The sequence below is a fragment of the Xiphophorus couchianus genome, chromosome 16 (assembly GCF_001444195.1).
Source record: "Xiphophorus couchianus chromosome 16, X_couchianus-1.0, whole genome shotgun sequence".
NCBI classification, from domain to species: Eukaryota; Metazoa; Chordata; class Actinopteri; order Cyprinodontiformes; family Poeciliidae; genus Xiphophorus; species Xiphophorus couchianus.
In genome coordinates, this window is record NC_040243.1 from 15,937,130 (window position 1) to 15,961,070 (window position 23,941).

The 23,941-nt window shown below is 40.4% G+C and overlaps 2 protein-coding genes across 4 annotated transcripts; both read right to left on the reverse strand.

Moving 5' to 3' along the window:
• Positions 1-110: 110 nt before the first annotated feature.
• Positions 111-8,046, reverse strand: gdpd3a (glycerophosphodiester phosphodiesterase domain containing 3a). 3 transcript variants are annotated; one of them, XM_028042683.1, is made up of 10 exons: positions 7,833-8,046; positions 7,043-7,085; positions 5,372-5,507; positions 3,828-3,873; positions 3,581-3,702; positions 2,742-2,831; positions 2,417-2,550; positions 2,096-2,158; positions 1,917-1,968; positions 111-1,625 (listed from the first exon to the last, which is right to left on the reverse strand). In XM_028042683.1, the coding sequence occupies exons 2-10, from the start codon at positions 7,057-7,059 to the stop codon at positions 1,380-1,382; spliced, it is 906 nt and encodes a 301-aa protein (XP_027898484.1). In that variant the 5' UTR covers positions 7,060-7,085; positions 7,833-8,046; the 3' UTR covers positions 111-1,379. The 3 variants fall into 3 exon arrangements, with proteins under 3 accessions (XP_027898484.1, XP_027898481.1, XP_027898483.1); XM_028042680.1 differs by lacking the exon at positions 7,833-8,046 and adding an exon at positions 7,316-7,817; XM_028042682.1 differs by lacking the exon at positions 7,833-8,046 and adding an exon at positions 7,152-7,303.
• Positions 8,047-10,029: 1,983 nt separating this feature from the next.
• LOC114160039 (mitogen-activated protein kinase 1-like) lies at positions 10,030-23,581 on the reverse strand. The gene is made up of 9 exons (XM_028042394.1): positions 22,452-23,581; positions 20,809-20,991; positions 17,634-17,823; positions 15,595-15,711; positions 15,389-15,503; positions 15,166-15,297; positions 14,431-14,540; positions 12,984-13,111; positions 10,030-12,695 (listed from the first exon to the last, which is right to left on the reverse strand). Exons 1-8 carry the CDS (start codon positions 23,039-23,041, stop codon positions 13,001-13,003), a joined length of 1,548 nt encoding a protein of 515 aa, XP_027898195.1. The 5' UTR covers positions 23,042-23,581; the 3' UTR covers positions 10,030-12,695; positions 12,984-13,000.
• Between the last annotated feature and the right edge of the window lie 360 nt (positions 23,582-23,941).

Here is a 23,941-nt window from a genome sequence, read left to right on the forward strand (position 1 = left end):
ATTCAACCCGCTTGAACAGTTTCACATTTTTTAACTATAAATTTTTTTTCAAGTAATTTACAGAACAACACAAAAATAGTTGTGAAGAAGTTAAAGGAAACAAATCATCATCTTCATCATCATCAATCACTTTATTTTATTTTGGTAAAATATACTGTTCTCTCTCATCATTTTTGGCAAACAATAATCTGAAAAGTATGATGTGCATTGTTATTTATCCCTCTTTAATCTGATATATAATTAGTGAATATAGTTCACCTGTGTGTAACGCAATCTCAGTATAAATCCTGTGGCTCTGTGAAAGCATCAGAGGTTTGGTAGAGAACATTAGTGAGCAAATATCCTCATGCAAACCAAGCAGCATACCTGACAGGTCAGGAAGAAAGCTGTGCAGACGCTCAGACCAGGGTTAGGCAATCATCTCTCTGATTGACTCATTTTGTACAAATAAAATCAGATCTCATGAGCAGCTACCCATGAGATTGTGTAGGTACGCTTCACACAGTTTCTGTTGTTCAGCTGACCACCAGTTAAAGGCCTGGACATGTGACATGACAAACAAATGATTTAGAAGAGCATTACCACAACACTTGATTCCAAAAGATATTACAAATGACATTATTTCATAGACATATTCTCTGATTCAAACTTGCTCCCATTTGAACCAATGTGACAAAAAGCTAGATTGACAGCTTTATATCATTTTAACTCTGCTGTCACACTAATCAGCACAGGGAACTGGCTCAGAAAAGTCCAGCCTTTGTTTCATCAGCAGACTGATTGATTGTCATTGTTGCAGTGTGGCCGGACTTTGGTCACAGCTGCCTAGGAAAACAGAGACGTGAGTGAGATCCACTGCACATGCTAAGCATGAGGTAACATAAATTGACAAAACACCTACTCAAGTACCTACTCAGTACTTGAGGTTTTTTACAAACACTTTTCCAGATGACTACTTTTCATTCAAGAATGGTCAAAGTCGAGACTTAAATCCAATTGAGAACCTGTGGCCAAATAAAATCCCTGCAAACACATAGAAGCTTGTGGTTCAGGGAGTACGCACACTTTTATGAGGCAGTCTAAAGCACAATTTCTTTATCCTTTTTTTTTCTAAAAACACAAAATATTCCCCTAAACCAATCAATAATGTCAGAAAGTAGCCAGTCAAAACAAAGTCATGTTTGTTTAGTGTCTTATCATGGGTTGTCAGGTCTGCAGCTAGTTAAACATTCACTGCTGACAAAACTCATCAACTGTTTCTTTACATACCGACCTGACTGTATACATGCACAGCAGACATGATCACACCGTAGGCAATGATTGGTGATTAGAGAAGTGAATGAAACCCTTGTCCTATCAGCTTGGTGTTGGGCAGCAAACTAATCTTGTTCAGTTTGGACGCATGGATTCCCCCTTTGGTCTGGCAATGTCTGTTCTAGTCTTTGGTGTTTCTGCTGTCCTAAGAGCAGTTGTTCTGGAGTGTTGCTGCTGTTGGGATCATCCACTCCCATGTGTGTTTTGACGTAGGTAGAGAGCAGAGTTGGATAATCAGTCATGACTCCTGTGGCTCCCAGGTCAAACGCAGCCTTGATGTCTTCATTTTTATTGCAAACAAATAAATGAACCTGCAGTTGCAAACATGGAGACCATTATTATCCACTCAGTCAAGCATGTTTCATACAGCGGAAACTGTAAAAGTGCCTTAATACATTTCAATTCAGTTTTGATCATTATTGGTCCAATGAAGGAGACATGGACAAAGCAGGTTCCTGCCTCTGGTCTATAAATAGTTGGGCAAGCGCAAACAGAGAGTAATCTCCCAGGAAGCGCCGAGCCACATCACAGTGGTTAATGTTTTGTCATGTAAAACTTGTCAATACTAAGCAACGGTACTAGAATAAACCTTAAGGTGGTACCTGTATCCCACGGTCTGAAAGGTGCTTGAAAAGGTTTTTTCTCATTGTTGTTCTGAAAACATTCAAAGGAGAAAAGGATTAAATGGAATAAAAACAAGAAATATGGTTCCATGTTTCCAGTCGGGCCTCGAAGAGTTTCTTGCTGGCAAATAACACAGATAGTCAAAAGTCGGACTTACTTGTCTATTAAAGAAACAACCCAGTTTTTCTTCAGGATTTCGGAATTTTCGGGTTTGTAGGTCCTATCAGTGCACAGGAAAGACATTAAACACCACTCTGAAATGTTCATTTATTTGTTTATTTCACTCATTTACAGTTTATAATGAATGACTGAAATAAACAAATAGATTAATTATTTGTATTTTTTTTTTTTGATTTTTCATATAAAAAGAGGAATTGTGCTGAAATCAAAATCACATGTAAGCACCTACTGCACAGAGCTCGGTCTTTTTTAACCAGAACTAGATCTCTTACAGGATAAACAGGCTCTGCAAACAGACCTGTTAATGATGCGTGGCAGGTAGAACTGCAGTACGCTCTCTCCCACAGGTACAAAGGGCAGCAGGCCGGTATAATAGAGAAGCAGAAGCAGGATGCCGCGTTGTTTGGAGAAACTGTAGGGCATAGAGCCGTTCTACAAAGAAACACAGACAGAGGTTTTGAAACATGGAGAAGGAGAGACAACAGAGGAATGAAAACACAACTTGGAAAAGCATTTAACGTGTACATTTCCACCAACACAGAAGCAAATTTTGCGTTTCAGTGGGTGAATGTGCGGTAAAGGTTTTTGTTTGGTATTCTATCTCCCCCTGCCGGTCAACTTACGATACTGCGGCACTTGTTCATGATTTTGGCATCCTCGGAAGCCCACAAAGTGATTCCTTCCCTGTCGTAGCGTTTAACCAGGGTTGACACCTGCAGACAGACATGATCGTGATGAAAACCACGAGCATCCACCTCCATGCAGGACAGTCTACTTCCAAATTGTACTTTCGACCAAAACAGAACAAGCTAATTACCACCACAAACATCAGCATAGGAGCCAAAATTCAACCATTCTCTCTTTTGGGTGCTATGCCATACTCCTTGAATTTTTTACACATTTAAACTGTTACAACCACACATTCTATGCAACGGTGGTGGCATCGTCACGTGGGAATATTATTCTTTAAGCGTCACAGAGGCAGGTCAAAAATAACGGGAGGATGAATGGAGCTAAATACTTTGAGAATAAACTGATAGAGGTAAAGAAAAAGTGGAAAAATTGTGATGCAGAGGGAGAATTATTCATATTGTTCATTTTTAAAGTAAATATCTGTTTAAAGACCATTACCCCTTTACTTGAATACTCCTAAATAAATTCTCGGGCAACCAGTTATCTTTAGAGGTCTCTTTACCTCTTTCTGCATAATGACTCAGAGAGGGCGTGGCTGAATGCAAAGACATGGCACACTCTTCAGACTTATGTGTCTAAAAATACGAGGTAGTGAGGAAAAAGTTCAAGGTATATGAATATTGTTAGGGGACAGTTTCTTGAACGAATAAATCTTGAATCAAAGCATGACTATCAACATTGCTGCAGTTTGTTGTTAATTTTGGGGGGTAATTTGGGCAAGATATGCTTGCATTTTTTAAAATCTGCATCGTATAGAGTGTTTCTGCACCTCTCGCATCAGCTGTGGGTTGTCCTCCTTGATCTCGATGCTGACAGGGGTCTTTGGGAACTTCCTGAACACGTCTTCCAGTAGAGCAATCTTTCTGTCTGTACCACTTTTGTTCTCGTGGCCTGAAGGGTAGTACGATGTGAAAAGTTAGTGGGTATTGAACAAACACACACTCCTCTGAGCAATACCTTCACTAAACACGTTTTCATTAATGATTAATAATCTAAACAAGAGAGAAGGAACTGGCCTGCATCGAATGTCACCTCCAGCTTTTCCTTATACAGAGGCAAATCCTGAAACAATAAAAAAAAATTTAAAAAAACCTTAGTTCCGGAAACAGTCATCTCAATGTTAATTAACCTAAAATATTTGCATTTATTTACAGATATTTCTGGTTATGCAAGTTACCTTCCAGATCTGTTAGTGCCTGCAACTTACCTGGATGTGAACATTTCCTTGAAAGTGTTCCAGCACTTAAGCAAACAGATTATTTTCTTAAGATAAATAAAAGGCTGAATATAAACACCAGTTCACCAGGATGTTTGAGCTCAAAGACTCTTTAGCTCAGAGGTGTGTTTATAAAATCCACCAATCAACTAACCTGATGGCATCTTTCTTATTTCACTCCCAAATCATCCCTTATTTCTTTACATCTTGTTGCTAGCAGTTAGATTTTCATGCCATATTTAATGTGCTCTTGGTTTGTATTTTTTATATTTCCAAGGCTTTTTGAAGGTTGTTTGAAGTTTTTTTTTTTTTCTTGTATTTTGGCTAATTGTTTTTACTGATTTTCAGTCCTGACACTTCTCAAAGGATTGTTGTTTTATTGTCATGCTGTTTATATTGATAATTTGATAACCTAGCTTAGCTTCCCACATAGAACAGTAATTAGTACTAATGAGGTGAATCACAAGGAGCAACTAACTGAGAACCAAACAAACGTTTGATGTTCAGCTTAAGGATTACGATTCGCTCAGGAACTGTAATTGTAAAAAGTTTTCAATATTTGTCTGCTGCAGATATTTTTTTTGACTTTTGACTCTGCAGTCTGGTTTCCTGCTTTTTTAAAGTGACACTTTCAAACCTAAGACAACTTCAAAACCCGATAAATAGGATGGTGGCAGCCTTATGATGTGGGATGTTTTTGCTGCTAGTGGTACTATGCATAAGGGTAATGGGCAGATACCATATTGTTTATTATTATTATAAGCGATTATTTGTTCATAAAACTATTCTAGTTCTTCAACTAGAACAGTTTCTAGTTGAAAAACTTTAGAGATTCCTGAAACTGAAACTAGGATTGGCGTTGCGACTTTTGTGATTTAAACAACTTTTTTCCACTTTTTGTTTCATTAGAGCATCAATGACTGATTCATTTATGATTCACATTCAGATTGAATACCATTTTTATGTATTGTCTGGCATCACAGTAGTAAGACATAAAGCAGTTGATGTACTTAAGTAGCCTGCTTATTAATGGGTAAGTTTTAATTGTAGAATTGTGTTTGTTTTCATAAGGCTCTGACTGTATGCATTGGTAGATTTATATCCAAACATTCTTTTTACGGTCATTGCAAACATACAGTACAGTTGTCAGCTCGAACAGCAATAAGACATGAAATCAGTAGAAACAGGAGTCAAAGTCCAAAGATCAATGCTGAAAGCCCTTCATAAAGCCTGAAAAAAACACTAACTGTGAAATGAAAATTTTTTGCATATTCTGTTTTAAATAAACATAAACCACTTCTTTAGTTTAAGCAGTCAATAAAGACAAGTGGTGGCTTGTCTTACCTCCAGATTGAATGAGGAGATGTCTTTGTCTACGCCGGTCTGCCTTTCCAGGTTCTCGTCGTGAGAAACCACCACGTGTCCGTCCTTTGTCAGGTGGCAGTCCATCTCCAGCATCTGTGAGCCTTGTTCTACCGCACTGATAACAGAGAGAAAAGCTCCTGTAAGGAGGAACATGTCTGATATTTGGGGTGAAGCATTAATCCACGATGAAAGGACTGACCGAGAAATGAACACTGGCCATTCTCATGACCTTACATACACTTTAATTTATTTTACTAGCAAGCATTTTTAAAAATCTGATGTCACACTTTAAAAACTCAAAGTACAATTAGCACAACGTCAGGCTACTGTGGATGTAGCTTTTATACATTTTATGCCATTTAAAAAATTTTTATGTCAGCAAATCAATTTCTAAAATTGATTAACTGATAAGTTTTACTCAAAAGCAAAATTATGGACAGTTCTTGTCTTATTGACAGACCAAATCCATTGCTCTGAGCATTAGATGCTGTTTAAAAAGAGTTAAAAAATATAAGTCAAATCAGCTTATTTTTAATTCACAACAAATGTTCCTTCAAGATACATTTCTAGGCAAATGCAATCTTTCCACAGAAATGAGAGGAGAAACTGCAGATACAAAACCAATCACTCAATAATCGACAGATAACCGATCAACACCCCTAATTCCAGGTTGAACGTTACAGTAACCTGCGGGAACACATGTCCCATGCTTTGGATGCCGACTGTAAAATCAGCATCCATGACAGCAGAAAGACTGAGAGAGATGGAGCCTCAAGCAGTTTTAGCTGCAGTGAAATACCTGAGGTGATTTTTGATGCAATTTTGATGAAAACACACAGCCTAGTCCTGATGATCTACATTTCTGTTTGTTTTTTGGTTTTTGAGGTTGTACTCATAGGTAGTACTCATACATTTTGTTTTGCGCATTTTTGTCATCCTGTCATTTGTTTCTCGTCCTGTACCTGTTACTGTACACAGCAAAGAAATAGTTGATTTCCAAAATTATAAATGTGACGTACTCTGTGTGTGCAGACAGCAATGAAAAAATATAAAAATAACCACCTAGCTTTCAGCAGTCGGAGCCTATCAGGCTTTGCAGCTGATAGAGTGCTGTTAGGCTTGAACGCATCACCTAGAATCTCTCAAACATACTTTTTGAGTCTCGGCTAAAACAGTCTAATCTTTGTTTTGGTTTACCGTAAAACATTTCTTCTCATTGCCTGGGTAGATAACATGTTTCAAACCAGCATCCGTGGATTGTTTTTCCTTTTATCTGTGGTTGACAGTTTGGGTCGGATGGTTGAAGTTTGGGTTTTCCAGCCACACAGTGAAACACACAACGAAAGCGGCTTTGAACTGGGTAAAGCAGATTATATGAAGCTTCTGGAACTGAGCAAGTGAAAATAGCTGGACTATGTTTAAAAGCCTTATTTATGACAGAAAGTTGACTAATTTAAATTAACTCTCTCAGCTCTGCCAGGAGGTGTGATTAAAGTAAATTATGCCAGGAGCTTTCTGATGGATACAAACGATCAATACTTCAGTACTACAAAATATTTAAGCTGATACTAGTGAGGTCGTGTGCACATATTTGAGCCTCAGTGTTTTAGCAGAGCTCATTTTTCTCTTACAATTTGAGGTAGTACTCACTTTGTGAACGCCTCCATCGTATTTTCTATCTTCTCTCCAGATCCTGAAAACAGTCAAAACCAAATCTGAGCAGCAGCACAGTTGACAAAAAAAGGCAAAACAAACTTACCATCAGCCTATGAAACAGACTTTAAAATACTCCAGGATTCAGGATTTTAACCATTTATTTTCTTGATCCCATTCAAATGTCTTCAGAAAAGCATTGAGCTCCTCATCGCACAGCGTGGATCACAGATCCCTCCCTCCGGCAGCCCTCCGGAGCCCCCCTCTTACCTCCTCGGTGTGAAATTTGAGTGCAGTAGAAAGCTGTTTTCTTCTTCCAGTGGAGATAGTGTGGGTTCTTCAGCAGATACCGTGAGATCAGAGTGTATAGTCCCAACGGAGGGAGGACAGAGTACAGAAACACGCTCATCCTTTCCCTCACGCAGCTCCAATGAGTCTCTGTTCTCACACAGGTTTCCTCCTAAAATGTCTAGAAAGGTGCTTTCTTTTGTACCGACTGACAATTACGCCATTGTTAGATTATCTGCTGTTTTGCAGCTGCTTCAGGAGAAATGGTAGTAAAAAACTGGATTGATGAGTCAGAAAAACTGTGCTCCACCTTCACTCCAACAAATATGTCAGAGTGTGTCCTGATTTCTGACGAAGACAGCTTGAACCAGAGCTGTAAACACGAGTTAATAAAGCACCAGCTCGCAATCCATTGGCGTCTCCTCTGCCAATGGCAACACTTGTCCCTCTGTCAAGTTGCTCTGTTCCACTGGGGAGGGAAGGGTGTCGTGTGTCATACCTTTCTGAGGCACATTTTCCAGCACCTTTCCAGGTTTTCTTTTGTTCTGCTTCACACTGTAGCCGTAGTCCTATAAAATCTACCTCAAAATGACCTCATCCTGCATTGCTGCTTGGAATGATCAGTGTAGGATCTCATAAATTTAGCACACAGCTGGAATATTCCTCTCCGGAAGAGCAGGACGTGCATTCGTCGAAAGGGCAGGTGGCAGGAGGAGGTACGAGCTCCAAAACGTGCATGTTGGCATCACCGAAAACTCTCTATATCAACTGCAGAGTCAGCAGGACGCGGTATATTGTTCGGTTTCAATGCAACAAACAATGCAGAGGTGCAACAGCTACAGAGTGCTGCAAAAAGCTGCAGCCAGAACACATGAAGCTATTCACAGCAAGACGACCTGAATGTCCAGCATTGCCTTGCATTCGCAGAGTCATGCTTTTTGACATTTGGCTGTTCGTTTCTTTTTCAATAGGACAGGTATACGCTGTAGCTTTTACACTTAAGGAATGTCTGAGTGGGAGCAGCCTTGCCGAGACATGCCGCAGAAAATGAGAAAAGCAGGTAAGGTAAGATCCAGGGAAATGAGCATTCTCACGACTCAAAGTCCACCAACGAAGGAGGGTTCACAGAGAAACCTGAGACGGATCTGATATGTTCGGGCGTGTCTAAATGTACATTAAAAACATTTAATAATAATTTAGGATCTGTTCTGTCTCACTTTGCGGAGTACAAAAATACCTCATCTGTTTGTTAACCCAAATTAACACAATCTAGTTGGGCAAAGAAAGCCATTCGGTCATGTTTAATCAGAAAATCGAAAAAAAACCCAAAAAGATTTAGACACATTTGGTGAGCTCTGGAGCTCTTGAGGTATTTTTTTAAATTTTCAACTTGGAGAGATTTGGCTGCTGCACAATAAGTCAGTACACAGAAGAAAGAAAGAAAGAAAGTGTTCAGTCACTCAGAGCGTATGGTTCATTATCTCTTTGTGAGGTGAAACTGTTTGCACTCTCAGCTGAAACTGTCTGTACACAGCTTCATCTGAAATCATTTTTATCCTTTTGATAACTTCACCAGGAGTCATTTTATCTCGCCAACATGCACACTCCCACCGCTCGGATATCTGTAACCAGTTAGGCCACACAAATAAGTTTATACAAGGATAAGGGCCCTTACAGCGAGCGTAGTTTAGAAAGTAGATAAATACAGAGCTGTCTATTTTTTCCCCCCACTTCTCTCTGTATCAACACTGAGATATGCTGACTGACGCCCCAGCACTGGATGGTGACTCTCTGTAGTTCTGTTCCAATTTATGATTGTACTTTGCATTATGTGGCATTAAATATCCTTTTATATAGCTAATAATCTCATTATTTTTTACAGGTGGGTGAATGAATGTACTCTGATCTCACCTGGAATCAAAGGTCCTGGGGTTGTGCAGTAAGGAAGACGAGCGCAACACTTTTGTGACCCAGGACACTACACTATGTCCTGTTGACTGGACCATAATGTGCTGCGTTTTAAAGTCTTTTACCCTACTTCATGTTGTCAGACAGGCTCCATTTAAGTGATCTTTGATTCACATGCCTGACAGTAATTCTGGATGAGGCTGCTGAAATAGAAATTTTGAAAAAGGGGATATTTATATCATGTTATTTGATCATATGACTGTTTCTCAGTCCAAGCACTGTTGTGAGGACGTGCTGAGGGTGGAGTGTCGGAAAGAGCAGGACCATTTTGTCCAATTAGGAAGTCAAATTTCTTTCAAGATATGCTTAATGAATGCAGCATTTTTATAACTGAAGGTAACATAGTAACTCGATTGTACTATGTGCCTAGAAAATATATACCACACCTTTAAAAGTTAATTACAGTTAATTCAAATTGTGCATTTGACAAAGACGGCTCATCTTTGTCTAATTACAAACTCTGTTTTGAGTGTGACTGAAAAGCCAAATCAGAATAAATCTGTTAAAGGGCAAATATTTTGTCACATTTTGTATTTGAAGCATGTGGGGAACATCTACAAATTTTATCCAATAACAAATTCATTAATCCAGCCTAAATGATTAACAAAGAGAGGATGTAAACGTCATGTTCTGTATGCTTACTGCCCCCTCCTGGTTCCTTTGCTGAACAACAATCTCCAGCAGCGTTGAAGACAAAACAATAAAAAAGAAAAACAAGGGTCATGAAACAGGGTTAACAGCATGTTGAAATTTTATTTAATTCCATGTATATAATTCTGTTTTTGTTAATCATTTAATTAATAATACCACAGAATACAGACTATAACTCTCAGTGACTCATATCCTCGACAATCTCTGTAAAACAAAATTAATCCTTTCACGATCTGGTTGGAGAACATAAAAGACAAAAAGTATACGCTTCAGAAAGACTGAAAACACTCCTAGTTATAGTAATATTAATAATAGCCATAAGAGAAAACACACAAAAAAAAAATCTGAACTCCCTTTTATGAAAAAAAATAAGCATTCTACCAATAAAACTTAATAATAATAGCCATTTAAAAACATCCTTAAACAGGCTTTAAGACAGGCAGGCCCTTGCCGATACAGTGAATGTCGACACACGGGGTCAAACCCCTCACGTCAGTCAGAGAGGGTGTGTGTAGGAGTGTGTCAGGATTCCTCCTCTTTCATTATTCCCAAAAAAGATATTGGGTCAGGTGGCGTGTTAAGAGGGAGGAAATGATATTAATAAAAGAGAGGCCTTTCCGTGCAACACCAAGAACACATCTGGTGGATTAAAAATCCACAGGGAGTAAGTGATAATCCAAAAAACGGAAAAAAAAGAGGAGTCTTGGTTTAACAGTGCAAATACACAAACAGTCTTTACACAGACATACATTTCTGCAACCCGAACTTAAAAGCTCTACAAAGACGACACAAAAGATGGAGGCTAGCTTAAATAGCCTCCAAAAAATGGAGGGGAGACGAAGGGCGCATGGCTTGAAAGACAAAGTGCAGGCGTGCTGATTGGGTCGGGATCGGACCAGGTGTTCTGCTCCCGGAAGAACTGATGGGGGACAGCGAGCAGAGAGGCGAGGAGGAGGATGAGGAGGCAGCCCTTTGAGTAAAGCATGGCGAGGATTTGGAGGAAAACGGAGAAAAAGAAAAAGAGCTGGTTATGGCTTCTGAGGGAACAGCGACACGAATCAGAGATGTAGGAATATAAGATGAGGGCAGGAAGATTAGCATCACAAGCCAGCCGCGAGTGATCCAGAGCAGATCATTTTCTCTGCGAGCATCTTCTCTTACTAGTCCCAGCACAAACAAAAAACAACAACGAAATACAATCGAATAGCGCTCCACAGAGCAGCAGGAGGTCCAAACCAACACGGAACATGAGCAGAGCTGAACAGAGGAAGTTACAGAATCAAGAGCAAGAAATAAACCCTCCCTGTTAGGCAGAACGACGCAGATGCAGCAACAGAGGCCAACTCATATGTAGCATAAGCCTACAAAGCAATGTACATAGATTTTTTTTTTTTTATTAAAAGAAAAAAGATGCAATAACTTTCTTGGCCACTAGCAATCAGTTTGGCATGTAACAGCATGAAAAGACACAACCGTCACTTGTAACACCAACAGCCAAGTGAATTTCACCGCGCACTGTTGTGCAAGAATGCACGGCGGCACCAATCGTGGGAAAAGACGTTGCCTCTCTCAATTTTTGAGGTACAAGGACCAAGACTCAAAGAGGCAGCAACAACAACAACAACAACAAAAACCTCATTCAATAAACAAATAAATAATCTGTAGCGAACACAGGCAGGATTTTTTTCTTTTTACATGATGGAGTGTCATTGGTGACAATTTTGTTATGGGAATGTAATGTGATACAGGAAAAAAAGAAGTCATGCATGCCAGTCCTTGCTGATGATTTTTGTATAGCTTAGAGAGCAGAGCAACAACAAAGCAAGAAATACTCAACAGAGAGAATCCCACAAGTTCTGGGGGGAAAATAGAAAATAAAAGGACTTTGGTATCACAGCTGCAATATTTTAATGAGCTTGTGGGCATTTTTTCCCTCATCTTTATTTCCTCCAGTATGTGTCATGTTGCTAAACCATGTGGGAGTCTTCAGTGTGCTTGGCCTTGGGGTGAGTTGTGCATCAATTTTGTCCCCCTAGGATCTTTTTGCACCTTTGCTCAATTTCAGGAATGCATGCATTCAGCTGGGTTTTCGTACAGAAAAAGGAGAAACTGTAAGGAAATCCTGACAACATGCCACTAAAAATATCAATTGTTTAAAAAGCACTAACAAAAAAAAATCAAAAACACACAAAACAACAACAACTAAAAAAAGACTCAAAAATACACCCTTACAAACAAAAACTGAGAACCACATTTAAAAAAAAACTAGAAAATCCATTATATTCTGTACATACATGCACACACCCGGTTAGCATCCCCGTCCCGGTTCTTTAAGCCCTCAAATATTCAAAGCTGTAACTCGTTCTCAGAGATCAGGAGCGTTACGGAGCTGGTTAATACAGTAGGATGGTTCATACGCGTTGGTGAGAAGAGTTACTGCAGAAGGTGCTAGACAAGCCGGAGCAGTAAAAATAGGCTTAAAAACAAGGGGAAAAAAATTTATATCCGAGGTGTGTGAGGAGTCCAACATGGACAAAACGGAAACGGCATGAATTTGACAGAGCATACCCTGCTCAGTAACAGCAACCCATTTTTATACTTAGCTCCGTCTTGCAGTGGAAATGCAAAAATAAGCAGGTTAATGTTTATATTTGTTGGTTTCTTCAGGATGCACGTTTCTTTTGTTTTAGCATATCGTTCAGGGTCTTCTGGCTCCAAGCGTCGCTGGAATAACTCAGTAAAACTGCAAAGAAAGAACAAAGGAAACAGAATCATCCAAAACATCCAGACTTTTATTCAAACTATAAATTAAGAAGTGCCTTCATCCAACTTAAGATGTTAGTTTTAAATTTGGTTTTTTTTCCCTCCCCACTTCAAGTTCACAAACTTTTCAGCAGAATACCAACGAAGAAGCTTGAAAGAAAAATTCTCAATCCAGCCGATGTTGCATTCAATGAGACAATTACAGACTGGTTTTACTTTAAATCCAGGTAAAATGGCCACTGAGAACATGCGACTGACTGTCACGTACCTGCGACTGACTGTTCCTCAGCTCATCGTCTGGAAACGAGCCGTTTCATCATAGATCATTTCCTTCAGTGTCTCCTTGGGAAGATCGTCCAGTTCTGTTGTGAAGTCAAATGGCGTCTCCGCTTCGGGCTAACACCAGAGCACACACAACACGGATCAAAACAGGAGCTAAAGAGTCTGATTGGTTTAGAATCGGCAAATTGGCAACTAGTAACTTTAACAGCTTGCAGTTAAATCCAAGTCCTTCGTCTTAAAATAAAATCCAAAATCCATTTTTCTGGCACAAAAGGAGTCTTTGAACTACACCTCTGTAAAATTAAAAAGTACACTAACGAATGTGGTTGAGGGCACCTGGAGGGCAACAGTGCAGAAAGCAGATTATTTTCTCTCTTTCTAACAGGAGTGTGTGGCCACTTGTGGGAGATATAGAGAAAGGGATGAAGTGAGGACTCCTGTCTCCCCGAAGATCTTCCATGTGCAAGTCAGCTTCGTGACAGCAAAAAGGTAGAAAAGGGTCCATTTCTCCTCACCCATCAGAAACAGCCTCCATCGGAAACGCTTTTAGCCCCAGGTTTGAACGATTTTTGGAATACTGGCTTTAAGGAAGTAGGAGGAGCAAGGACATGGTTCTGTTGCCATGGTGACAGCAAATGGCTCTAGCAAGGTCAACAGCCAGGCCATTAAGGCAGCCGCAGGTCTTGCCATCACAAGTTTTTTCATGTTAGAAAACACTTACTGTGGTCTGTTTAGTGAAATGTGGATTGAGTTAAACTAAATTAGCAGCCACACTCTCCAAATGTTCCCCTTCATGTTCACCCCACAATAATTCGCTTCACCCGCAACATTTTTCCACCTTGTTGTTTAAGTGAAATAACAATAAGAAAAACAGTCTATTTATATTTGTAATTTCCTTTACTTTAAAAAAAAGGGTTATCAGAAACAAATGCACAGAATTTGAGTGACACGACTGAAAGTCTCCTATGAATGAATTACTGTAGTGCAGTAAAACGGACAAAAAAATGACTTAATGTTTTAAAAAAGAAGACTTTCAGCTGCTTCCATCCACTGCCACCATTTTGCACAATGGAGGTTTGTGATCTGGAGCAACAACGCTGGTCAGAAATGGATCAAAAACTAAAAAGTGTTCCTAGGAAATTTGATTTAATCCAATTTATTTACTCTCATTAAAATTTTGTTACATGTAGCCGTTCACATCTGTGGTGAACTACAGGTTTTTTTTCTACAAATAAAACCAAACTGAAAACAAAAATAACAAAGCAAATCAACGGTATTACACGCCCTTTTACAACTATGATCAACTTTCTTCCCGTTTGCAATTCCAGAGCGCAACTCCTTCCGTAGGCTTCGCAACAGTTTAAACTCCAGTACAAAGTCGCTTCTCTAACCTTCGCTCTGCGATAAACTTTAGATACAGGACGTATTTGTACCTCATCGGTGGGGTCGTAGTACTGCTCCAGGTAGGGATGAGCCAGGGCATCTTCAACAGTGATGCGCTTGTTGGGGTTAAATGTCAACATGCAACCCAACAGGTCCAAGGCTTCAAATAAGAACAAGGAGTCGTCATTAACCATCCTCTACCATTAGCAAATGTTTTGAGTTTCTACACCCTCGTGCAAAAAATTAATTCAGTAAGAAATTTTTTTGTTTGTCAGAAACTCATATTTAGTAGTAGTGCCATTCATTTAATCCACTTTTTAAACGTGTTTGGGGTCGATCCATCTTTTGCTGCACGATCCCAGAGAACGCATCTCATTTGCAGTGAGCTTTGTGTTTTCCAATAAAACAATCCAACTTTATTGACTGACAAATATTCCCACAAGCAGCATTATTTCTCTAGCAACACGTTTCTTAGAGTTTGTTTTTTTTATATAGGTGTTTTGTTTTTGTTTGTCAGATTTTCACCTACAGTTTGCTTGTTTAAACTTAATGTAACTAGTGAATCTTTGTGCATGTTAAGTTTCTCTCTCTACAGATTCATATTACATTTTCCTGCTTTTAATCAGGCTGTGGTTTCATTACTCTGACCCACTATTCAAATGTTTAAATGCTAGTAATTTTTAAATAATGGAGGCTGCAAAACAAACTTATCAACTTTCCTTTGGAATATCCTCATTTTCCAGGTCTTTTCAAACATTCGCAAAAGTCATAATAAGCTGAATTACCTTTTGGATCTGCCTTTGGAAAGAGTCTGTCCCAGGGAATCCTGGTCTTAGGGGGCAGGGATTGAAGGTAGTTCCGCGCCTTCAGGTTAATTATGCAGTTCAGATCTTCTTGAGATGGTGACCCAAGTACGCCTGCACACACAGATGTTCAGCACAGCAGCTTTTTTTTTTTGCTTTTTGTCCCCATCATGACTGCACAGTTAATAAAAAAAAAAAGTCTCACCCAGTATGTGGTTCAGTTGGTCCAAGTAGTGTTTCCCAGGAAAGATGGGTTTGTTGGACAACATCTCAGCCAGGATGCAGCCCACAGACCACATGTCGATAGACTTTGAGTAGCCCTGGAAAAACACACCCGTGCAGCTGAATTTTTACTAATTTGCCAGTCAAATACCAAAACTGCGAGAGCGAGTGAGTGAGTTCGACTCGTACCTTTGAGTTGAGCATGATTTCTGGGGCTCTGTACCAACGTGTGGCTACGTACTCGGTGAGGAAACCAGTGTGGTCGTGAACTGGATCAGCTATCCGAGCCAGGCCGAAGTCACAAATCTGAGAAAGAAACAAAATTGAAAATAATGCAAGAAAGAACTGATTTGTTGATTTTGTTTTCCAACTAATTCCCAAGCTCCAGCCAGAGGACACACACCGCTTCTTAATAAGTTCCTGTTTTGTTAATAAAGCCACTTTTGAAGTCCTATAAATTGTGTAACTTGCACGTAATCCGGCTCCATTTAAGCAGGATAATGTGCTGAGAAAGAATGGACTTCACTAGGGGGCAGCAGCTGGTTTAATAAGAGGAACAACGCAAGTACATCAAACCTTTTTTTAATGAAAGGTGCAAATATGACGGTTCATTCTTTCTAACTTACCCCTGTTTGCTGTGCAAATCTATTTTTAATTTAATGTTTTCTGCACATTACAGCCAGAAAGCAAAGTCACAACTGTCCAGCTGCTCTAGGATTAGGTCAGACTTTGGCAACACGCTGCTTTGAAACGCTTCCTTTGTGCTCCATTCCTCACATATGATCAGCTAATCCAGGGATTGATGGTTGAATGCCAAATGTTCACAAGACCACTGTGGATTGTATGCTACACACACACTGAGAGGTTAGTTCAAGCAAACAAAAAACAAGACTGAGAGGAAGCTGCAAAATGACATTTTAATTGAACAATTTTCCCCAATTTCTCAGCTATCAGCACAAACTTAGATAGATTTTATGCAAAAGAGCAGAACCTGCAGCTCCAAAGCTGCAAGTACCGGTAGTTGTTTTGGGTTGTCCACAACAGCTCTTAATGAGATAGCAAAAGTTAAATAAACTTTGTTTTCAACTTAAGTGATTATCGTATTCTAAAAGAAAAATAATCACAGATTTTGAGGCACCTTTTTCACAGGCTTGTGGTCAAAGTTGCAATTGTACTTTTCTTTGGTTTATTCATGTCGTAACATGGTCCTACAAAAAAGCATCCTTAATGCAAATGAAATCATGCCTGAATAGAAAGAAAAAGCAAAAGAAGAAAGAAAAAAGGGCAAATATTTTGCGTCAGACATGCTCTCGTCTCGCAGGTTTGACTGTCAAGAGATGTCATGAAACAGGAAGTCATATTAGAAAAGGGTTGAGAAGACTGGACAAAATTCAGCTGAGAGTGGTGATTGAGCAGAAGAGAAGGAACTACAGAAAACCTGAAGGTGATTGGTTAGGCTTGTGAAAAACCTGCGGTGATGGGTGAAAATTGCATCGTTCAAAATTCGAGAACGATGAATGAATTTGCACAAATAGTTGCGATTGCAACTTCTTGGAGGGGCTTGCTTTGCATTGCCTCATAACACAAAGTCCCACTAGAATAGGCTGACGTTTGTGTTTGTTACAAAGTGTGAAAAACCTTAGCGAATAAAAAAAACCTTCACATCTACTGTAATTTCAAAGACATTATTATTTGTAAACAAAATTATGGATGCAAACTTTCTGAACAAGTTTGCATTTTACTCTGCTAAAAAAAAAAGACAGAAATTGAAATGTGAAGTTTTTATAACTCTTGAAACTAACGAGGTATTTAAAAGCAGCACCTGACCAAGAGCTAAAATCACCAAGCCAGGTGCAGCTGTACTGGGAGCATGTAGATTTAAAGCAAAGGTAAAATGAAACGGGGAAAGCCAGATCGGTCCGATACAAAACACAACGTTGTACAGAGGAGGAACTAGAGTTTCCATTGTCATGAAAACACAAAACAAAACATACCAAGTGCCACGATATTTGCATCCTCCACACACTGCGGTGTACTTTATTGTGACGGGCGGACAAAATTATGCAAAAAGTCTTACCACAGATCAGGACTTTAAGCACTAATTTGTGTTGCTCTATTAGATAATGACAAAATGTGAAAAACGTCAAGTGGTACGAGTACCTTTGAAGGTAGGACATACTTCTACTTAGTCTCTGATGAAAACTTTAACGCCAGATGTCCGGACTCACCTTGAGGTCGCAGGTGGTGTTGATGAGCAGGTTGGAGGGCTTGAGGTCCCGGTGCAGCACATTGGCAGAGTGAATGTACTTAAGACCCCTCAGGATCTGGTAAAGGAAGTAGCACACATGCTCGTTGCTCAGCTTCTGGGTCTTCAAGAGCTTGTACAAGTCCGTCTCCATCAGCGTTTGCACGATGTAGCTGGACACACGCACGGGTCAAGGCAAACAAACCCAAAACTGACAAAGTCACATCCTTTTTACATTGACCTGACAAAATTTGGGTGCTTTGTATTTTCTTCTTAATTTATTTCTCTCCAGACCAACTTTCACCTCTTTTATTCAACCTGAAACTGCAAAACTTTGGGCTGCAGACAATGTGAAACGTGTGTTGCAATGACTATGTTCCTCTAATCATTCTCTGGTAAACCAGAAAAGAAAAAAAAAAAAGAATCAACCACAAAATCTAAACAGAAAGAACAGATGCACGGTTACCAGAAGAACAATCAATGAGGCTGCTCATGTTCTGACCTTTAGCCACAAGGAAATGATGTAAAGTAATATAACAAAAGTTACGCATAGTATTAGAAAATCCCTGTTAAACATAATGCGGCTGTTGTTTAACAAGACAGTTCCATGCATAGTTGCATTGACCAACCAAAGCTTGCAGATGTGCATGCAATGTCTTTTAAAGTAAGTGGTACCAATTAGAGCTGCACAACATATTGCAAAATTATTGTTATTGCAATGCTACTTTTAAAATAGCAAAAAACTGCAGCAGATCTTGGCTAACTGTACAGCTACTTTACGCTGTAGACAGATGCAACTTTCTGCAATGTACCCAAAAGAGAAGGTAGGTCAAAATATTAAATGAGATTATTGCCTACCGTCATCCTTTCCTAGCAAAACTCTGATGGACTTCAGCTGAGCTACGGACTCGGCAAACACTCCTTTCAACAAGGATGAACATGTGTGACGACACTTCACACCCACTGGCTAAATGCGATGGTGGATCTGTGAGGCTGTGGGCTTGATTCTCTCTCTGCTGAAAGGGCGTGGGAATCCTCTCAGAGCGCATGAAGATTTTTAACAAAAATCTGACGGATTCTACCAGAGAACCGATAACGGGGTCGTCACTGGGTTTTCGTATAACATACTGATCCCAAACCTGGGAGCAAATCGAAGCAGAAGTAGCAAAATCAGCTTTCTTTCATGGTAATCTTCGCCCTAAATCTACTAGAAACCTTGCAGGGTGAGATAAAAAAAGAAGAAAAAAAAAGATTAGAAAAAGGACCCAATACTGTTCTTTGCTGTGCATGACCATGACAGGATATTGCTGTGTGTTTTTTCACTGGGCATAACCAAAAACCAAACGACAGACAGCAAATGAGCAGCTTTTCTTTGGCAAAGAAAGGAGAAAAATGATCGGCTCCAACTGTTGGCATTAACACAAAGCTGTGTTCACAGCATTATCTGTTGATCTCAGCTGATCATCAGTTGCTACTTTTGCTCGGTAACAAAACGCCTTTGCGAGGTGGCAACACTGAGTAACTAAACCGACTGGGAGCATCAAACAAGACAAGATTGAAAGACTCAGACATTCCTGCCATTTTTTTTCTTCTGGAAACAATGAAGCTTTTGAGCAAAGCAGCAGCCAGAGCAGCTCTCAGCGACAGCAGCTCTCAGCGACAGCAGCTCGCTGGCGGGCCGTGCCCACACATCACTGCTCAACGGGAACCAAAGAAAAACAACCGAAGCAGCTTAACCACCACAGGTGATATGTTAGATTAACGCTGCCCGGTCCATGGACATTTTTCTATTTTATTTGACTTTTTTTACCTATGCCGGTGTTGAATGGACCACTTAGGCAAATCAGAGAAGCACAGTCTAAGGGATTGACGGAGTAATCCAATTACAAATTTATCCATTGCTGCCAAATCTTGAGGCTCCATGCTCAGATAATATCCCCAAAACTAACTATTACAAATATATGATGGAAAAAAATAGACTTCACTTAGCATTCAAAAGCCTTTTTAAAAAACATGGCTGGTAGTAGCATTCTTACAAAACAAATGGGTAAGTATTTATTGCATTGTTTATCAATTATCATGATTTTTTTAAATCAAAATTTTCATTTATTGCTGTCTTGATAAATTCCAACTAATAATAAAAATCCCCCCAAAACTAACAGTATTGTCAGACACGTTATTTTTCAGAGTTTTCTCCACTAGAACATCAATAAATATCAGTAAATAATCTGTGTGCAGTGTGTGATAGAAATCACCAAGTCATCTTGAAGAAGCCCGTTTTAAAAATTTATGTTTTTCAGAGCAGTTTTTGTGTTTATGATGTTACGAATGCTGTGACATGCAGTCACAGCCAAACTGTTGCCTAACAAAAAAAAAAGGAATAGTTTATTATTTTTACCATCATCACAACAGTACCACAAAATTTTGTCCATATTGCCCATCGCTAGTTTATACTAAACCTGCACAATATGTCGAATCAAAATAGTCATTACAAAACCCCAAATGAAACAAACTACTTGGATGCAATATTTGGAAGGATATACAGTAGTACGGTATTTTTGTTCTGTAGGAAATTAAATTAGGTAATCCCTGTAAGGCCGGCCTCGTTACAGTAACCTCAAATAATAAAAACACTTGAAACTGCAATAACCTTCCAGCAGTTCAACTCTGTTTACTTTATATTCAATACAAATCTCAACAGCGTTTCATACTGAAGTTTTTTAAGCTGGAAAAAAAAGGGCCTGTTGAAGCTCAATGGGGTTGTAGAATCCCGTCTAAGTCATTACTAACGGGTTCGTCTCATCTAACCTCATCAGACGCCTCGCAGGCGGCGCACAGATGCGCAGGCTTGACTGGAAGCCCAATTCTCAAAGCCAAACACTTAAAAAATGAAAACCTGCCGCAATAAAAGTGCGAGCACAGGAGTCTCTGCACAATTAAACATGACAAGAGCAAATGATAAAGCCAAACAACAACAGCAAAACAACTCTTCCAAGGCTTTTGGCTCAAGTACTGAGCACCTGCTTTGGTAACCATAGAAACCTTGATGCTATCTGAGCTTCACTGCTCTTAGCAGAAAGTTTCCTCTCAGCACATGTTAAAATGACAAAAAATCTCCGCAACACTCAGCTCCCAGCGAATTACGTGTGGCAGGATACACGTCTCTCATGTTCTCCAACTGCGGCGCCCTGATGATGTCATTGATCCCGATGATGTTCTCGTGGCGGAAGCGCAGCAGGATCTTGATCTCCCGCAGCGTGCGCTGGCAGTAGGTCTGGTGCTCAAACGGGCTGATTTTCTTGATGGCCACCCGCTGTTGGGTCCAGTTGTCCTGAGCTGAACTGCATATGGGTAAAGGAAGGACAAAACACAAGTAGTAGCACACACACAACTCACACACACACAAGCAAAAACGACTGCAGACGACGCACGGCAGCTCTGAAAGGTGTGGAGTGTGAGGACGACGACATGATGTCGGCGTCACGGCTTTATCTAGGCGCTACTTCCTTTGTTGGGGTTATCGAAGTTGGGTTTTGCATGACACTTTGCAAGAGAATAGGCGTTGTTACACCACCGCGCTGCTGTTAGTGGAGGTGTGAAACTGAACATTTAAGTCAAATATAGAGATGCACTGATCAAGCTGCTTGATTGAAATCAGACAATTTTTCCTTGATTGGTAATTATCAGAGATAAAAAAATCTACTTTTTTCCTAGTCATTGAATGCGTCAAAGCTAAGAACTCCCTCAGTTTTCTGTCTATAAATGCATCAGCAAACAGCACAGTTTGTACTTCAAAGTTAGACCTAAAAAAAAATAAAAAATTGGCGCATTTCTATCCTTAAAATGTACCAGATTTATTTTTCTTTCAACTAACCTTAAAGTGCCTCAAAATAGACAATGATTAAAAAGAAACATTTCTTTTGAATCCAGGGGAAATTGGCTGATTTAAACATCTGGTTGATTCTAGTCAAAACATCTCTATATTTGGAGAAAGAATGTATGATCATTTAAACATCAAAATGTGTTCCTTCTCCCTTAATTTTCTGTATGAAATAAGATAAATAAATCCTCCCCACCACTCATCAAGTCATTAAAGCTCAGCTCTGAAATAAAACCACAAATTGGCCAAACCAGCCAGCAGCCAGTCAGATGACTCCTCCTCAAGTCTGCAAAATGACTTTTTCTGTCATTTTGCAGACTAACTGTTCTTCCTCCACTAAACCAACCGGTTGCGATGTTCACACTGACTGCATGTATAGTGGCATCACACGTCTGACATCAGGCAAACAAATGTGAAATATGTAAACTACCCCGTGTCTCATCCCGACATGAATGGGTGTATTTATCTTGATTTTTTAAATTTATTGCACTCCCTATCTGATCTTCTGGTCCAGAGATGACTTCACAAAGTGGCCACGCAGGGCTGCAGATCACATAAAAGGAGGAAAGGCCTCGCCATAACTAACAAATCCACCCTGGACACTATGCTGCGGCTTATTCCTGCAGAGAGGAGAACTGTGGTCCAATTAGTCTTATGGCACATTTGAGGTTGAGTACAGCTTGCGAACATATTTGGGAAAAGTAAACCGCGTCCTGCGCAATCACTCCCAATCTCGCTTCCTGTATAGCTTTACTAGAACCCCGCCTGTAGCAGCAGCTCAGCTAACCTGTTAACCAGGACTGCTGCAAAGTTGCATGTGTTTTTGCACTCCCTGTTTTAATTGCGTCTATTCTGAAAAGATGTGCTGTTAAAAAGAGCTTGAAGGGAAGTGCGCGATGGGAGCTAGGGAATAGTACTCACCACACCATCCCGTACGCTCCCTCCCCGATGTAAGCCAGGTTGGTGTAGCGGGGTCCAACGTCAAATGCCTGTCCCTTCACCAGCTCCACGTCTGTTTTGGGCAACCGAGGTGGGGGCGCAGCCTCCTCCGGTCCAGAGATCGCCATGGGGACAGAGTCGGCGCAGGGGGCACGACCAGAACCAGGGACATGGCCGGGGTTGCGAGCATGACCAGGTTCAGTCCTGGGAGCAGCGGCCGCTGCCTCCTCAAACTCGGACACAGTCATGGGTTCTGCTGAGCCAGAATCGGCGCCAAGAGAAGAGTCAGAACCGGAGACAGCGCCAGAACCAGGGGCCGCTGCTTCCTTCGGTTTGGATACAGACATGGGGATGAGTTTAGGTGCAGCTTCAGGGTCGGGGTCGAGTCCAGGACGGGGGTCAGAGCCGATGTCTGAGCCAGGGGCAGGGTCAGAGCTGGGGCAAGGACCAGAGCCAGAGCCGAGACCAGCACCAGTACTAATCGCTTTCGACGGCTCAGTTGTATCAACAACTATTTCAGCGCACTCCGAGTTCTCGGCCTTGACAGGCATATCGCCGCATGAATCCGCCATTCTTCTCTACCAACCGCTCCCGCTCTTTGAGGGTGTTTCCTGCCGAAAAAAAAATGCCGCTCCCTTCAGCAGGGCTTTCCAGCTTTCCGTTACTTAGCTCCGGCGGATGATTCTGCTGAACGGAGGGAACGGAGCAGAGAGGGCGATGTAGTTCCTCTTTACAACCAACAACGTAAATGGATTTGGTGCGCGAGCGCGGTTAGTCCTCAGCGCTAAGCGTAAATGCGCGTGCAAAACTACGGCATCGTACAGGTGCGCTGGATATGTTTACAGGGCTGCATTGTTTGGGCGGGGCAAGATCGGTCTTACAGCTAAACAAAGCAGCAAACGAAGAAGAAGCGCATTAGAGCGACAGCCACCAGCCAGCAGTAGTAGGTGTTGTAGGCGAGTAGGCGCCGCTTTAGCTGTAGAAGCGATACGTCAGTGCCTCCACCATATTGGAAAGGGAACGTTTGACTTAAAAATCTATACAGGGTTTTCATTATGTAACAACCCCTTACAAATTACTTTAATCCTTTAGTAGATTATTGTTCCGTTTACAGTGTTGCATCATAAGGGTGAGAAACGGCTGAAAAGCACCGAACAACTACGATTAATTCATTTCAGTTATATATATTTTTCTAAGTAAGTAATTTCGTTACGTCAGAAACAAAACAAAAGTGGACTCTGTTTTAATTTTGTTTTTCAGATATCAGTTATTTGAATAGAAATAACTCTATGTTAGGTACTGTAAGGTAGGTAACCAAAGTTAACATTCTTAAAGGACGCTTTGGGACATGTATAACTTTACCACATAAAGCATGTTGGTAGCAAAGTGATGGTCTGTGTCTCCTTTGCTGGTTCAGGAACCATAACTGATGGAACCATTTTATTCCATGTCAGATGACATTTCATTTGTCT

Coding starts and splice junctions, on each gene's coding strand:
- gdpd3a (XM_028042680.1), bottom strand. CDS start 7,454: ATGAGCGTGTTTCTGTACTCTGTCCTCCCTCCGTTGGGACTATACACT. Junction 2,551..2,741: donor TGAACAAGTGCCGCAGTATC/GTAAGTTGACCG, acceptor GTTTCTTTGTAG/AACGGCTCTATGCCCTACAG. Junction 1,969..2,095: donor GTTGTTTCTTTAATAGACAA/GTAAGTCCGACT, acceptor GAATGTTTTCAG/AACAACAATGAGAAAAAACC.
- LOC114160039 (XM_028042394.1), bottom strand. CDS start 23,041: ATGGCGGATTCATGCGGCGATATGCCTGTCAAGGCCGAGAACTCGGAG. Junction 15,712..17,633: donor ACACCACCTGCGACCTCAAG/GTGAGTCCGGAC, acceptor TTTCTTTCTCAG/ATTTGTGACTTCGGCCTGGC. Junction 14,541..15,165: donor TCCAAAGGCAGATCCAAAAG/GTAATTCAGCTT, acceptor TCTTATTTGAAG/CCTTGGACCTGTTGGGTTGC.